At 47.2% G+C, this 17,438-nt stretch overlaps 1 protein-coding gene across 1 annotated transcript in view; it reads right to left on the reverse strand.

The window, feature by feature from the left end:
* Positions 1 to 10,775: 10,775 nt before the first annotated feature.
* Positions 10,776 to 17,438, reverse strand: part of Htra1 (HtrA serine peptidase 1) — a 49,560-nt gene continuing 42,897 nt past the window's right edge. The window contains exons 4-9 of the mRNA XM_032892442.1: positions 16,845 to 17,039; positions 16,345 to 16,377; positions 14,552 to 14,666; positions 14,130 to 14,187; positions 12,669 to 12,764; positions 10,776 to 11,476 (exon numbers count right to left, since the gene is read on the reverse strand). Of these exons, the coding sequence (XP_032748333.1) occupies positions 11,308 to 11,476; positions 12,669 to 12,764; positions 14,130 to 14,187; positions 14,552 to 14,666; positions 16,345 to 16,377; positions 16,845 to 17,039 (666 nt within the window). The 3' untranslated portion in view covers positions 10,776 to 11,307. The remainder of the gene's footprint in view (positions 11,477 to 12,668; positions 12,765 to 14,129; positions 14,188 to 14,551; positions 14,667 to 16,344; positions 16,378 to 16,844; positions 17,040 to 17,438) is intronic.

Below are 17,438 nucleotides of genomic sequence, written 5' to 3' on the forward strand. Positions count from 1 at the left end.
TTTTGCCTAATATCCACTTATCAGTAAATGCATACCATGTATGTTCTTATGTGACTGTTACTGCACTCAAGATGATATTTTCTAGTTCCATCCATTTGCCTGCAATTTTCATAAAGTCATTGTTTTTAATAGCTGATCTATTGCGTAAATGTACCACATCTTCTATATCCATTCCTCTGTTGAGGGACATCTGTGTTCTTTCCAGCTTCTGGCTATTATAAACAAGGCTGCTATGAATATAGTGGAGCATGTGTCCTTGTTATATGTTGGATCATCTTTTGGGTATACACCCAGGAGTGGTATAACTGGGTCTTCAGGTAGTACTATGTCCAATTTTCTGAGGAACTGACAGACTGATTTCCAGAGAGGCTGTACCAGCTTGGAATCCCATCAACAAAGAAGGAGTGTTCCTCTTTCTCCACATCCTTGCCAGCGTCTGCTGTCACCTGAGTTTTTGGTTTTAGCCATTCTGACTGGTGTGAGGTGGAATCTCAGGGTTGTTTTGATTTGCATTTCCCTGATGACTAAGGATGTTGAACATTTCTTTAGGTGTTTCTCAGCCATTTAATATTCCTCAGTTGAGAATTCTTTGTTTAGCTCTGTACCCCATTTTTAATTGGGTTATTTCATTCTCTGGAGTCTACTTCTTGAGTTCTTTGTATATATTGAATATTAGCCCTCTATCAGATGTAGGATTAGTAAAGATCTTTTCCTAATCTGTTGGTTGCCGTTTTGTCCTAGTGACAGTGTCCTTTGCCTTACACAGCTTTTTAATTTTATGAGGTCTCATTTGTCCTTTCAACATTCTTAGAGCATAAGCCATTTGTGTTCTGTTCAGGAAATTTTCCTAAAATCAGGCACTAGACAAGGCTGCCCACTCTCTCTCTATCTATTCAACACAGTACTCAAAGTCCTAACCAGAGCAATTAGAAAACAAAAGGAGGTCAAAGGGATACAAATTGGAAAGGAAGAAGTTAAAATATCGCTATTTGCAGATGATATGATAGTGTACCTAAATGACCCAAAAATTCTACTAGAGGACTCCTACAGCTGATAAACAACTTCAGCAAAGTAGCCGGATACAAAATTAACTCAAACAAATCAGTAGCTTTCCTCTACTCAAAGGATAAACAGGCTGAGAAAGGAATTAGGGCAACAACACCCTTCACAATAGTCACAAATAATATAAAATACCTCGGTGTGACTCTAACCAAGCAAGTGAAAATTTTGTATGATAAGAACTTCAAGTCTCTGAAGAAAGAAATCAAAGAAGATCTCCGAAGATGGAAAACTCTCCCATGCTCATGGATTGGCAGGATTAATATAGTAAAAATGGCCATTTTGCCAAAAGCAATCTACAGATTCAATGCAGTCCCCATCAAAATTCCAACTCAATTCTTCATAGTTAGAGCAATTTGCAAATTCATTTGGAAAAGCAAAAAACCCAGGATAGTGAAAACTATATTCAACAATAAAAGAACTTCTGGGAGAATCACCATCCCTGACCTCAAGCAGTATTACAGAGAAATAGTGACAAAAACTGCATGGTATTGGTACACAGACAGGCAGGTAGATCAATGGAATAGAATTGAAGACCCAGAAGTGAACCCACACACCTATGGTCACTTGATCTTTGACAAAGGAGCTAAGACCACCCAATAGAAGAAAGATAGCATTTTCAACAAATGGTGCTGGTCCAACTGGCAGTCAGCATGTAGAAGAATACAAATCAACCCACTCTTATCACCCTGTACAAAGCTCAGTCCAAGTGGATCAAGGACCTCCACATCAAACCAGATACCCTGAATATAATAGAAAAGAAGGTGGGGAAGAGCCTCAAACACATGAGCACAGGGGAAATTTTCCTGAACACTGCACACTTTTTATCTTTTTGTTCCTCTCTCTGAGCAAATTAAGAAATATTTTAAGTGGCCTGGACTCAGATGCCATATGCCTCCTTCACTGAACAATGTTGGTGCCTCAAAGAAGGATGGTCGCTCCAGAATGTAGTTCTGGCTCTGAGGCAGCAGGGAGGAGCAGTCTGAAGGAACTGAACCTCGAACGGCTGGGCATAAGCCTACTTACTGATTATTACACAAAAGCTGTTTTTTGGGTAAAACTAATTCCCCATCCCAAGGCCCCTCATCTAATCTATATGTTTCCTGGAGGAAAACATCACTCCCCCACAGGGACAGCGTTGGTCCTTACTGTGCACTGTTTGGCTCCCTCAATAATGCAAGACACGTCAGCTGTGCTGAGACCGTGTGCGACCAAAGTTGTGCAAAGGCTTTAAAGCTCCTTCAGAAAAACAACTCTACTGATAACAAACAGAAACAATCATGTTTTCCTACAGTGATTTCTTCAAGATCAAAGTACTTCTAGAAAACAACTATTCATTCCGACATCTACCCTAGATATAGTGAAAACCAACTATTTCATTCTAATGCTTACCCTAGCTATAATGATTCTATTACCGTTCCACTGCAGAATAAGTTAAGGGTCTACAGAGAAACGGAAGCAAGAAGATGTGTTTAGGTACACAGGAAGAAATCAACTATGAGGGGTGGGCTCATGATGATGCAGGCTGGAAGTCATACGATTACACGTGAAAGCTGGGAGAGAGAGAGAGAGAGAGAGAGAGAGAGAGAGAGGGAGAGAGAGAGAGAGAGAGAGAGAGAGAGAGAGAGAGAGAGAGAGAGAGAGAGAGAGAACTTTCACTGTCTTTTTGTCCTTTTGATTCTTGGTGAGTCAAATGATGGTCACCTATAGTTTTAGAAGCAAACACTTTTATTCACTCCACTAATTCAAAAGGTAATGTCTTCCAGAAACTTCCTCACACATAATCAGAAATAAGATTTTCCCAACTGCCTCGCTTCCCTTAGCCTGGCAAACACAAAGCTAGCTATCACAGCCACAACAGTGAAAAAGGACTAGAGCTCTAAAGTGAGCCAGTGAAGAGGAGGGGGCCATGTGGGATCAGCGACCAGACTGTCAGATGTACCACCCTGAACATCCCCTAAAAGACATTAGTGGGATGCAAGAGGAAGAAACCAGAACGTGCTACCCAAGCAGGTGAATCTGAGTGGATGGATGAGGCAATGAAGCAAGAAAAGCAGCCTAGGAGGCCAGCAGAGAGGGTAGGCAGCTGTGTGGAGGAGGCTGGAGTTCCTGTCACCGCCTCATGAAAGGGGTCTGTGCCCCTCATATAGAAACACATGGTGAAGGTGGCCCACCTAGAACCCTAAGCACGAAGCAGGCACAGGGCACAATGACATATCCACTGTGTCCGTTCCCAGGGACTCATTAGTGCAGAGTGGATTTTCCTTCACAGGAACATGTGTTTCTGTCATAGGAAGAGTGCATGGTCAGAAGTGCTGGCTGAGTAGGAGTGAGGCTTGGACTCACATGGGAGCCACGAGCCGACTGTCAAGCTTCCAGCAATTGCAGTGAGGTTTTTTCCATTTATTTCAAGTTCATTTTAAAGACTCCTGCTAGGAGTCTTCTCCTCCTCCTCCTTACTCCCCATTGTAGTACAGGCTGTGGTGGAGGGTCGGGGTGGAGTTTCTGGGTCACATAGGCCCCTCCCTTGGGATTGATTACTGCCTCTTACTTATTGTCTAGTTTTAAAAAAAAAATTAGTGAACTTTATGTTTTAGACCAGTTTAGGTTTACACTAAGCTGAATATAAAGTCTGGAAGATATCCACCATCCGGGCCTCCAGCTCTCTCTTCCCGTCAATAGTCATGCCAGCCACATTAGCCCCTCACTGTCACCCTAAAGTCACAGTGTCCTGCAGGGGTCATTTCTAATGCTCTCTCTCTCTCGCTCTCTCTCTCTCTCTCTCTCTCTCTCTCTCTCTCTCTCTCTTTCTCTCTCTCTCTCTCTCTCTCTCTGTGTGTGTGTGTGTGTGTGTGTGAGAGAGAGAGAGAGAGACAGACAGACAGACAGACAGACAGGCAGACAGAGACAGAGACAGAGACAGAGAGAGACAGAGGCAGAGGCAGAGACAGAGAGGCAAACCCCCTTACTTTGAGACAAGATGTCTCACTGAAGCTGAAACTTGTTTAGACGAGACTAGTTTGCCGACAAGGCCTTAGGATCTTGTATCTGTCCATTGCACCCAGCTCTGGGGTTATAGACACCACCATGCCTGCCTTTTCCACGGTGTGGTAGTTTGAATACTATGGCCATCATAGACTCATGTGTCTGAATGCTTGACCCATAGGGCCAATTATTAGGAGGCCCATAAGGCATGATCTGGACTTGTTGGAGTGGGTGTGGCTCTGTCGGAGGACATGTGTCACTGTGAGGGCAGGTTTTGAGGTCTTCTAGGCTCAAGCTATGCTCAGTGTAACACAGATCTCCTGCTGCCTGAGAATCAAGATGCAGAACTCTCAGCTCCTTCTCCAGCACTTCGTCTGCTTGCACACTGCCATGCTTCCCGACATGATGATAATGGACTAAACCTCTGAACTGTAAGCCAGCCCCAATTAAATGTTTCCTTTATAGGAGTTGCTGTGTTTATGGTGTCTCTTCATAGCAGTAAACTCCAAACTAAGAAATGTGGGTCCTGGGGATCCCAACGCAGTTCCTCATGCTTGTCCAGCAAGCTCTTTACCCACTGAACCATGTCCCCAGAGCCTAGGCTTATCCCCCCTGTGGGTTTTTGACCTGTATGTAGCAAGATGCTTCTCTCTTGTGACAACATCATGCAACCACGGTTACACTGCCCAGCAGCTCCTCTGCGTTCTTACTCATCGTCCTGGCCCCATGTCTAGCATCCACTGAGCTCACTCTTCCTGGATGCCCTCTGGTGGAATCATCTGACCATGGCTTCTTCCAATCAGCTCCTCTCAGCAGAATGCATTTAAGCTTCCTCTGTCTTTCGGTAGCTTGACAGCACAGTCTGTCTTAGTGCTGAACACAGTTCCACAGGATGGCTACACTAGTTTGGTTATTCATCAACTATTGAAGGACATCTCCATTGCTTCTAGTGCATAGAGTATGAGTTTTCTACTCCAAATTGATTTTAGGCTGCTCTCAAAGTTGCTTACATCAAGGCTGACCTTTGAACTCCTGATCCCATCTTCACTTCCCTGGTGCTGGGATTACAGGTGTGTGCCATAAATGAACAAAAAAAGTAAACTGAGTGGTGGCTCAACCCTTAATCTCAGTACTCAGGAGACAGAAGCAGGTGGGTCTCTATGAGTTCGAGACCAGCCTGGTCTACAGAATGAGTTACAGGTCAGCCAGGGCTACACAGAGAAACCTTGTCTCAAAAAGAAAAAGAAAAAACGGATTCTGGGTTCTTGCTTAAAGTACTATTTCAAGGCTAGAAGAAGGCTTAGCCTTTGTCTTTGAGAGCACTTTACTCTTGGAGAGGGCCCAGCTCCAGTTCCCAGCGCCATAACAACTGTCTACAGCTGCAGTTCCAGAGGTTCTGATGCCATTTTCTGGCCTCCACAGGCACTGCATGCATGCGGTGCAGACATACATGTAAACAAGACCTAAACACATAAAATAAAAATAATTTCTAAAACACTCTTTTAAGTATTTTAACTAACAAGAAAACTATGTTTGATGAACGTTTACTTACTCCCTCCCAGCCTTCAAAATCGTCAGTCTACCTCCTGACCTTAAGCCAGCCAGAACTTCAATGCCTAGAGTTCCTGATGCAAGCTTTGCCACTGCACTGAAAGTCAGCTTCTAAGCCCTGGGGGTTACACAAGCTAACTGTTACCCTCTGGCTCTTGTAGCTGTGGACCCTTGAGCAAGGGAAGGTGCTTCTCTGAACTTCTGTTCTCCCTCTCTCAAAAACCATCCATACATTGGCTGCAGTATCATGGGAAGTTAGTGGGGGTGTTGACCCTGATGCCTCTCCCAAAAGTGGGAAATGACCTGACCAACCTCCACCCTGCTCCCTGATTCACAGACTACTGTCCACTTTGATCCACTTTCTTCTGTTGTCATAAAACACTGTGACCAAAAGCAAAGTGAGTGAGGAGTGAGACTGTGTAGCTCACACTCCCAGGCCGAAATCTTTCACTGAGAGAAGCCAGGGCATGGACTTAGACAGGAACTTGAAGCAGAAACCATGGAGGAGCACTGAATGCTGGCTCATTCCCAGGCTCATGCTTAGCTCATGCTCATGCTTGGCCTTGTTAGAAAACTCAGGGCCACTTGCCCACATCAATCAACAAGACAATCCCCCACAGACACGCCCACAAACCAATCTGATTGGACAATCTTTCCACCGAGATTCCCTTCTCAAGTGACTCATTTAAAACTAACTACACCACCATCTTTCTCAGTTTCAGTTCTTAGACCCAAGAGGAGTTATTATTGAGAGAAAAGCAAGGATTAGCAGGGTAGGAAGTGGTTGGACAGTGAGGAGAATGGGTTGTGGGAACAGTGGGGGAAGATAGAGCTGTGCACACAATCCGTCTTGGTTTCCTCTTCCAACCCCAGAACACCTTCCCTGAACTCTGCAGCAGTCAGGGGTCTAAACTTGCAGAGCCTGAGCTTTGACCTGTGGTTGCTTTCGGACTTTATATCCTGGTTCAATGAGTTGTTGAAAGAGAACATAGTAGATATTGCAAGATAGACAGACTACTGCAAGTTCATAGAGCCCGAGAGGCTGCACAGAAAAGGTACATGTGCCTACTCCCTCTGTGTATCCACCTACTCCCTCTTACTCCCGACAACACCCATGGTTCTTGTATAGCCATCAGTGCCTGTGGAACACAATGAGAATTTATCAGTCTCACAAACTCAGTCGCACACCTACCCTAAGCCCGGGTCAGGCCAGCTTTTCTTTAATGCTACTGAGATGCCATTGTAGAAAGTAGGACTTCAGTTTCAAATGTCACTGGGAGTCAGAAAGAGGGGAATCATAGGGTTAAGGAAGAAGGTTCTAGAACTTGGCATCATGGCTTCCAATATGTCAGCTACCTTTCCTCTTTGTGAGCAATTTCAGGCTGGTCACTGAACTGCTCTGAGCCTCAATGTCCTCTTTTGTCGAATTCTAATACTGCCTGTCTCTTGATATCAGGAGGCTGTAGCTACCTTCATCAACTGTCTCCATGACTAGTGTTGAAGACAGTGATGGTGGATGAGGAAGAGGAGACAGGGAGACCAGTGAACTCCTTAGCACGCACACCCAGCTTACCTGACCTGGTAAATAGGAAGCTGTCTCCAGGTAAAGGCTGAGCCCTTTTTAGATAAACTAAACAAAAAATGCACATTAGCATTTTCTGCATTTGCTCTTCACTGGCTCTTGACTGGGGCTCCACACTGAGGCAATAGCTTTGCAAAGCTCTAAATGAAACCACCAAGTGGTACAGGAAAGCCCCTCCCCTGGCTCTCTCCCACCTATATCTTGATGAAGTAGCAGGGGGTCCATGAGTCCAGCCCAGCCAGGCCCCAGACACTAGACGCAGTGAGAAGACCTCCCAGCTTAGCTGTCCGAAGACCAGGCTAGATACCCTGGAAAGGCATGTATGACTGCAACAGACAGACATGATTCGATCCTAAGCACTGTCATCTTGCTTGGCATTTGAGCACCTTTCATGATTCTACTAGGCTGGAAGTTGGAGAGCACGGGGTATCCAGCTGGAGCTAGCTGTAAGGCTAAGTGAGACACCAAAGAGAAGCCAGATCCATATATACCAGAGGGTGAGATGTGCAGCTCTTCCAGGGACGTGAGAAAGCTGTGGTGCATACACAATGCCTGCGAAGGACCAACCAAGTAAGAAGGAGGCAACATGGCATTGGAACTCTCAAGTCATATGGTCATTCATAAATTGGCAGTGTTAAAGCCTCAACTGGCCATTAATAACCTGGTTTTATGGAACTAGGTGATAATTACAGAGATAGTGAGGAGGCAGGGGTGGGTGTGGGGTTAAATCTGACTTTACCTCTCTCCAACTCTTTGGGCCTCCATTTCCCTCACAATAAATGCCTACTTGGCATATGTCAGTGTTCACTCTGCACACACTGTGAAGAAACGACAGATTAGTGAGGGTGGATCTGGTTCCAAAGAGCACACGCATGTGCTGTGCCTCCTGTGCCATCCACTCCCCAGTCAGACCTCAGGAGCTGTCCATGTCACTGTCACGGTTAAGTTTAAATTAACAACTTGACACAGTCTGGAATCACCAGGGGGAAATGTCTAAATAAGAAATTGTCAGGATTGAGCTAGCTTGTGGGCATGTCTGTGTGGGATGATCTGGATTGCATTAGTAGACAGAGAAAGACCCAGCCCACAATGGGTGGCACCATTCCTTGCGCTTGGGTCCTGGATTGTATGAGTGGAGAAAGTGAACTGAGCACTAGCATTCATGCATCCCTCTGGTCTTGACTGTGGACATGACTGATTGCTAAAATTACCTTGGGCTGTCTTCAGTCCCATTAATAACCATTAATCAGTCACTTCTGTGTATGACCTAAAATTCTTTAGACTACCAGGTACAAACGTTTAAAAATGTCATCAAGTAGGTTAGAGGTAGCAAAAGCCTTTAATCCAAGAACTTGGGATGCAGAAGCAGGAGGATCTCTGTGAGTTCAAGGGCAGCCTGGTCTACAGAGCGAGTTCCAGGACAACCAGGGGTATACAAAGAAACCTGTCTCAAAAAACCGAAACAAACAAAGAATATCATCAATAGTGTCTGAGGCCAACAGCAAAGAGCCACCTTGCTGTGACCCATCTACCCAATACCCTCACCCATGCAATTGCAACAACACTGGTTTATGACCTCTTTTGTTCTATGACCATTAAGAGCTTGGATAAACAGGTCCGTAATGGAACATGCCATTTGGGGCAACCCAAATCCAAGGTCTAAGGCTATGGTCACCCATATTTGGCTCAGAGCATTCATGCTTCAAGCACCTGCATGCTTTCTTATAGCTACCGAGAACATTAACACTTTTACACCATGTCCTTTCCTGATACCCCATCCATCTGCCATCAGTTCATTCCACACAGGCTTTAGAGGGCTTAAAGGAAATCTCACACTGCCACAGCCACAGAACTGTGACTTCATGGGACATCCTGACAGCCAGAGGGCTGTGGGCTCTAGGCAGGGGGTGGGGCCACCTGAGCACTGGTCCACTCCTTGAGGCAGAGATGGTGGGGAAAAGGGAGTGTCTGCTGTGTGGAGGGCAGAAACAGCAGGCTTTGTGTCAGATAGTAGAGAAATAACAGCTTGTTAGAAGAACAGTAACAACAGCGACCGCAGCATGGACTCATCCCTGAAGGAACAGAGAGGTGACCTGGGAAGGCAGCAGGGACCAAGTCAGATAGAAAGCTCTGGGTCCTGGGACAGTTTAACACCTGTTCCTGAGGGCCTAAATGCCCAAGAGTGTTCATCTGTGTTCCCTAAGCCCTGTGCCAGAGACCTGAGCTGTCTCTGTCTCCAGACTGCTCCCTGCTTCTACACATGCCCACTAAACCACACCCAAGGCTCCCCGGTGACCAGCAGGGTGGCCTTGGGCAAGCTACTTCTTGCTGATTGTCACCTCCATACCTATAAGACCAGGATGCAGCAGCTCCTATTTCTGGTCACTGAGAGGCGGAAGGAGGTGTATGTGCAATGGCTGCACTATGTGTGTCTGGTTCAGATATCCTTGCCCATGGTGTGAGGGTTTGCCATCCATTGTTCTAGTTGTAATCTGTTGTGTCCCCAGACGCGTCGATTTCCTTTTACAATTTGCCATCTCCCAGTTTTTCACATAGGCTAAAACTTTACACATAGGTTAAAGCAACAAGGACTTCCACCCGCCACCAACACTTCCTCTACCCCCAGACAACACCTTCCCCGTACAGCTAAGGATGAACCTGAAAGCTCTTCCCCATTAACAGACAGAACACAGAACACATGCTAAGGACATAGGACTGTTTGGATCCTTTCTAACTTGCCTGCATCATCACAACCGAGAGCAGAAGGCTGGACCGGGATACCAGGCCTAGAGATACTCCGCACTAGTACTGGCATATACTTTGTCTAATGCCATCGAAGATCCTGCTTTCTGGCCTTCCACAGCCTCTCCAGATACTCCCAGTAGAGAAATTAACAAACTCCTCTTTCCAGAGGCTGGACCATATTGTTGATGTTGTTGATTATCCAACCTTTGACCCCACCTCACACACTATCCCTCAAGGTAAAGTGGCACACTGATTTGTTTGACTGCAGCTGTCTGGGGTCTTGTAAAGTTTTCCCAGGGAGAAAGAGTGCAGCTGTGGAGACTATACTTGTCTCAGAGAAGGGCGGCTGAGGGAGCCATGTCCAAAGTCTGGAGGAGGGAGGCTTTGCTCTTATTTTGGACCTAGAGTAACTGAGTCTGCATCAGGCCATTCCTGTGTCCTGGTCTACACTGGCTGTCTTTCAGGAGACCTGATTGACTACTAGGAGCCCAGAGAGCAGATGGCTTGTCTCTCTCCTGCTCTGGTTGTCCTCAATGCTTGCTCCACAGCAGGACAGATGTAAGGCCTTTTGGCACAGAGCAGAGGTCCAGGAAATCATTGCTGATGGATTGCATGATGAATGAGATCTACACACACTCTCCTTAGTTTGACAAGCCCCAGAGAAAAGTAGAACTGTCCATTCAGTGAGGCAGGGCGGCCAAACAGGGTTGTATAACACAGGCAAATCCCAAAGGGGGATTTTGAAATAACTCGCAGGGCCGAGCACAGTGTAGCTGAATGAGGAGCGCACGCACGCTGACATAAAAGCCATTTCGAAAGCACTGCAGTCTGATAAAAGAAGCACACCAAAATCTAAGTATGAAGAAGTATTTTAATAGCTGAAACTCAAAGTCATTGTACTCCTGATTCCAGGATTCCTAAGAGGCATGTTTTGGCCATCTCAGAAGCCAGGGTCACCCACCTGTGGTCTCAGGGCATCAATTTCCTCTGAGTGCTGACTCGGAGGAAAAGTGTAAACACACCCGAGACCCAGGCTTCGAGGACTGTCCTCTTATCCATCTATGCGTCTGTCAAGTGCATTAGTCGGACAACTGGGGCTAAGGGCAGGGACAGATGTTGACTGCTTAAGCAGGAATAGCCCAAGCTTGTAAGGAAAAGCACGCTGCATACGTAGCATACAGAGGGCAGGGCTTCGGCCTGTGCACCTCCAACATTACATTTGTTTTGCCCGCAAACTATCAAGGAGGATTCTGTCGACAGGGGTGTTCCCCGAACAAGCAAAATGTTGGACAAAAGTCCTGGGTGTCCTGCGTCACCAGCTCAGTTCTCATGCGCCATCTCCTGGAGTCTTTGAGGGAAACATGAAGTCCGGCTCCTGCCTCTGCCTAGGGGTCAATTTCTTCAGGAACCACCGTAATCACAATGTCTTCATTGCCCCTGCGGACAACCATGTTCAGGGTGTTCTCCTTTTTGATGACATCACTGACATCATTGGCGGTGACCACAGACTGTCCATTGATGCTGATGATGACGTCATTTTCCTTGAGCCCTCCACTGAAACACAAAGGGAAACACACACTGTTAACATTTCCATTCCTCACAGTCATCAAGAAAGGCGCAGCTTAGAACCCAAACAGAACAAATGGGGGTTATAGGAAATGGTGAACTCAGATGGAATGACTTCAAGGAGAGAATTCGATATTTCCTGTCGAGATATTTTTTTTTAGGCTAAATCAATAATATTTCTTGTAGAAATGTTTTATGAAATTTTTATGTGAACTATGATCAATTATCCTCAGAGGGGACAAGGAAACACCAGGTCTGAAGACCACAGCCAATTTGCACATAAATGGGACTGTAATTTAGAAAGTGATTCTTCCAGGAATGTTGGATGCCTCTCTTCCTCTGTGCCGCGGTTGGAACCTTAGTTCATACGTGACAGGATCACTATGCTACCGAGGTCCTCCTTGTTCTAATACAAGTCTACAGACTTTTTCCACAAAGGGCCAGATGGGAAATAGCTTAAGCTTCACAGAGCATTTGGTCTCTTTGTCTCAGCTATTCATTTCTGCTGCGGCAGCATAAAAATTGTTCCAGACAAGATGTCATCTTGTCAGGGGACACGGCTGTGGTCTAATAAAACACGTGTGCATATTTGCATTTCAAGAATTTACAGTATCACAAAATACGGCCACTTGGATTTTCTTTTCCAACCATAAAAATCATGCGAAAACTGATTTTTCTCAGCTCACGGGTCATCCACCGAGAGGCATCAGTCCAGGTCTGGCCCTAGGGCCTCATGCACAGCTCTTCAGTGCGTGTTACTCTCTAGATGTCATGGGGTCCCGGAAACAAGCCTCAGTTCCGGATGAACTATTACTATTGTGATGTCGTCAGATTGTTTCCCTATAGGTATTGGCAGCTATGACTTCACTAGTCACAAGTACAACTACAGAGGTTCCTCAAAGGATGAATCCTGCTCTGTGAAGCTCTCTCTACAGCCATGCTTCCTAGGGATTCCCAGCGAAGCCATTAGTGAGTGTTCTCCCTATGTGGATGACCCTGGAGATGACCCAAGAGAAGAAACATCCTTCTGTGGACAAGCCCTGAACCCAAAGCAGTCAGGAGCCCTGGCTGATAGGAAAGGGTGGGTACTCGTGGCCATCAGAGACAGCTCAAACACCTACACCACCCCCTGACCTACAAACCACATTTCATGAAGAGAGGGATATAATGTCACACTCACGCTTCCGCGGGGGTGTCAGGGATGACTTCAATGATATATGCTCCGGAGAGCACATCCGGGAAGTCTCGGTGGCGATCCTTCAGTTCTTTGGCTTTGCTGCTTAGGAGAAAAAGTGCTTGTGTTGATATTAACCTCCGTGGCCTCCTCAGGCCAACACTCATCTCTCACCAAATCCCCCCCTGAGTCTCAACTTCAAGTCTTCGTGACACCTATAGAGGCTTTGGCACAGCAAAACATGTATATGGAGGTCTGAGGACAAGCTCAGTCCCTGCCTTGCTTGAGATGGGGGTCTCTTGTTTGCTGCTGTATACACTAGGCTAGCTGGCCTGCTATAGGAATCTCCTGTTTACCTCCGATCTCCACACAGAAAGCACTGGGACTATAGAAGACACATTCTTCTATGCCTGGCTTTACACAGGTCCTGGGGATTTGAACTTAGATCTTCATATTAGCAAAGTAAGCACTTTATCCACTGAGCCAGCTCCCTGGCCCCTGATTCTGCTTTTAAATGGCCTGCCTGCCAGCATCAACAGTGCTCTGTGTAGTAGTAAGAAACTACTCCAAGCATCAACACAGAGCTGCTGCTGGCTATACAGTAGGCACACCTACAGCATCAGCCTTACCCTGGAGGGAAGGGTACAGAGCACTCAGTAAGCTAGAAGCATAAGAGCTTGGGGAATGACCCGGGAAGGTGACCCTTAGCCTAGCTTCCTTCCCCAACACTTGTATCTCTTTTGCTTCCAAAGACAACCTGTGTGATTTCAGTCTCAGCTTGCCATCCCATGCTTGGCAACACTAAGTACCAGTGTTCACAACCTGTGTGGAATGTCTTAATATTTTAACAGTTGGATAAAACAGTACCATCAATAAATGACAAGCTCTCGAATGACTCAGACATGCCAGTCACTTTGGTTTCCTGTATTTCATGAAGGCTCCCTCCCCACTCCCCCCCCCAACTCTTTCAGGGATGTCAGGAGCCTGGTAAACCCAAGCTACAACTTCTACACTCAGGGAAACAAGTCCATCAGTCACCAGTCCCCGGAGGCAGGTCCTCGGCCTGCATTCCTGCAGCCACACCCCTCACACCAGCATGCAGGGGAGGTGGGTGCTCCAGGCTGGGGCAGGCCCTGGGGCTGGCACTCGGGCACTCCTGGAATGTAAGTTTCAACAGGATGCGTGGAGAGAGGCAGGCACAAAAGTGTGCCGGCTAGCCAGCCTTTAGATGCTCAGGCGTGCCTTCAGGGAGGAAGGTGGAGTCTTCCAGGTGGTCAGAAATACAAAAACCAGGCCCGAGCCCACACCCTTCCCTTTCCCCAGTGCACTTACTTGTAAGCAGAAACTATGATGACTGAAGGAAATAGTTTCCCTTCAAGAATGCCCATGAAGTCTTGCAAAGCCCAAGTTTATATAAACATAGGCCTGACATTTGTATTTATATAGTAATGTGTCCTGTTTACCCACCTAGATGTAAGCGACATCATTCGTATCCCAATATACTTCTTCTTGGTGACAGTTTTCCCTGGTGTGTCAACAAAGGGGAAAAAAAAAGTCAGCCCAGTCCTCTGGAGTGTGGGGACATAGGATCCAGAGTTCTAAAGCTCCACCTTGTAGCATGAGGCACAAGAGGGGCCCCCAAAAACTGTACTTCAGTCCTGGCCTGGATTCCAGACCCGTGGTGTGACCCTTTGTTGCTAACCATTTTGGGTGTCTGGACTCCCTTTGTTCAGTCTCCACCACCACCACCACCCTGGTAACATATTCGCTCTCAGCTTGAGAGGCCTGATCTTAGAGACTGTCATCTTCCCCTCTCCCAAGTCCTCAAGGGGCAGCGAGGCCTCTGGTGTGAACCTACGAAGGTCCCCAGGATGCCCGGATCTACTTACCTTTGGCCTGTCGATCATGGGACTCTGTCAAGAACTTTTTTATCTTATCGGATGGAATTGCGAAGGAGATGCCCGCCGTCACCTTCAAGGTGTTAATCCCAATCACCTCGCCATCCTGAAAAGCAAGGGGCATGCTCACTAACTCCGGGAGGTCAGAGGCAGGCACAGGTTGGAAGGGAGCAGAGAATCTATAGGACAGGAGTCTTTAAAATGCGGCGCCAGGTGTAACGCCTCACACGGGCAAGTCCAGCATTCTAGAGTAGCCGAGATAGGATCACTGTGAGATCCTGGCCAGCCTGAGCTACCATTTGAGGCCTCGTTTCAAAAAAAAAAAAAAAAAAAGATTGAGAGGAAGATGCTATCTTACCTGACTGGTCATCCCACGCTCTACCCCACAAATGTGTATAATTAAAATAGTAATAAAAAAAAAGTGTGGGCTGAGACAACAACGTGGTTAAATGTCTGCCTTGCAAATGAAAGCTCTAGAGGTTGGGATCCCCCGAGCCAAGCATATGCTGGGTGTGTGTGGTGACCTGCCTGTAATTCCAGCCTCAGAGGCAGAGGTAGGATCCCAGGAGAAAGCTGGCTAGAGGAACCAGCTGTCACACCTAGCTCTGGGTTCAACTGAGAGACCCTGCCTCACTGAATAAGGAGAAAAGGGAATGAAGCCCCTCATCAACCCCAGGGCCTCCACAAATACACACATGTGCACAGGCAACACCCTCCCCCTCCAGTGCGTGCGCACACACACACACACACACACACACACACACACACACACACACACTTGGGGCCACATGCATGCAAATGCTCATATACACAGGCACATGGGGGAGAGCAGTATTTGGGCTGTGTCTGAGAATCAGGAGGGCTGGAAAGAGAAGGGTCAGGGATAAAAGGAGAGACATTTGTTGGGGCACCTGGGTAGTGCCACCCACGCTCAGCTGTGGATGGAACAAAGAAGCCTCAGTGGAAGCTAATAGTTGTCTTATTGCATATATTGCATATCTCAAAGTCCACCCTATCTTCTCTTTTCAGAATCTCTGAATTGCTAAGGTGACTATCCACCCTCCCTTCCTCCCCTATTTCCAATGACCGTAGATGCTGGCTTGAGCCACAGCCTTACTCCCAGCAGCTGCCCCAGGGTATGGCTGGAGCAAGGAAAGATGTGGCTCTTCCCTAAGAAGTTTCTGGTGGCCCGATGCTGTGCTGACAAAAAGGACTCTGTAAACTTTCAGTATAAATCGTTCCTGATGTGTTCTGTACATATCAGTTCCTGACACCAAGGGGACCCAGGAGGATATATCACTGGGCAGCCTCAATTTTATACTCTCTCAAACAACCCCCAAGCTCTGGCATTCTATGACCTGAAGCCTTCAACTTTATACTGAAGTCTCGGTTGAGTGAGACATCTGTGAGCAAACAGTGGCTCCCCGTCATACCCACAGGCATTCAGGGAGAGTTTTGGCCTGGGCACGAGCCAGGCCAGCTCATCTCCACTCAGTCACCCTCAGGACTGAAGGTACCTTTCTGCAGCTGGCAGTGCCATGTGGACTTTCAGTCCCCTTCCTGCCTAGACTGGGTTTGAGCTCCTTAGCATCCACCCATGGCTTGAAACACCAACGTGTCCTCTGACCTTAATACTTCTGGAAAGGGCTGGTGGGGAAAGGTGCTAAGAAACGCTCACATGGCTATCAAGCTGACTGCTTGTTCTGACAAGCTCACATGCAAGGGGAAAGCAAAGGCATGCCCACAGAAGAAAGAAACACGGCGTAGGTACTGGAGAGCCTTACCAGGTTTACTAACGGGCCTCCGGAGTTTCCATACTGAAACGAAACAGAAAGGCAAAGGTTGGCTCTGTGTCATTCAACACCTAATCAATGTCTCTACCCAGATTTCAAAGCACTGATGAAGCAGCCAGCAGGCAGGGGGCTTCCCTAGGCTTTGTCTAGGATCACCTAATTTTAACTGAAGAAAAGGACCTTAACCACTTTTCACGAAGCTTGGGGTGTGCCATAGTGAAATGGTTTAGTTCTGAGACCATGGTAAGCAGCTAACCCCACTTTTACCTCCTCCTCCGATGAGACTGGCCACCCACTGGCTTCAGGACCCCATAGTTCAACTTTGAACAGCTCCGAAAGGAACATTAACACCTAACGCCTAACACCAGAACATCTCAGATGTTCTGGGAATTCATGCCGTCTGTGAGACGGTTTGGGAATAGGAAGAAGCCCAACTTCCTCTGGGAAAAACTCGTCCCCAGCCCAGCAGGCAGAGGGAGCAGAGGGCTCACATTGATGATGGCGTCTGTCTGAATGTAGTCCATATCGGAGTTCCGGAGCCCCAGCTCTTTGCCGCCTCGCTGGGTGGTGCTGACGATCCCAGTGGTGACCGTGTTTTGAAGAGAGAAGGGGCTTCCGATGGCGACCACAAATTCTCCTGGTCGCAGCTCGGAGGAGCGGCCAAGCAGCAGGACTGGCAGCTTACCCTGTAAGCACAAAGGGAGTCATTGCTGCACAATTCAAATACAGAGAGCGAAGAGCAGTCCCTAGGGACTGAGCTTGGGGTGGACACTCCTCTCCTGAGGGCCAAGCCCCTGCCATAATCCACACACAGGCCCTTAGCAAGTCAATGAAACGGAAGACACTTGTACCAGGGAAAAATGGGAAAAGGTGATAGACAGTTTCTAGGTCTCACATCTTGGAACAATCTGTGCAGCTGGAGAGAGGACAAGAGGAGACAACTTTGGCTTAAGACTTAAAGATCAAAGTCCCAGACAGGGATCCTGAGTCCGTGTGCCTTAGGGGAAGCAAGGAACCATGGGTCTACTTTCCCACATGAATAACCTTCCTGAGGCCTGGGATGTGGGGAGCCCTGAGGCAGAAAC

This window comes from Rattus rattus, chromosome 2, assembly GCF_011064425.1.
Source record: "Rattus rattus isolate New Zealand chromosome 2, Rrattus_CSIRO_v1, whole genome shotgun sequence".
Taxonomy (NCBI): domain Eukaryota; kingdom Metazoa; phylum Chordata; class Mammalia; order Rodentia; family Muridae; genus Rattus; species Rattus rattus.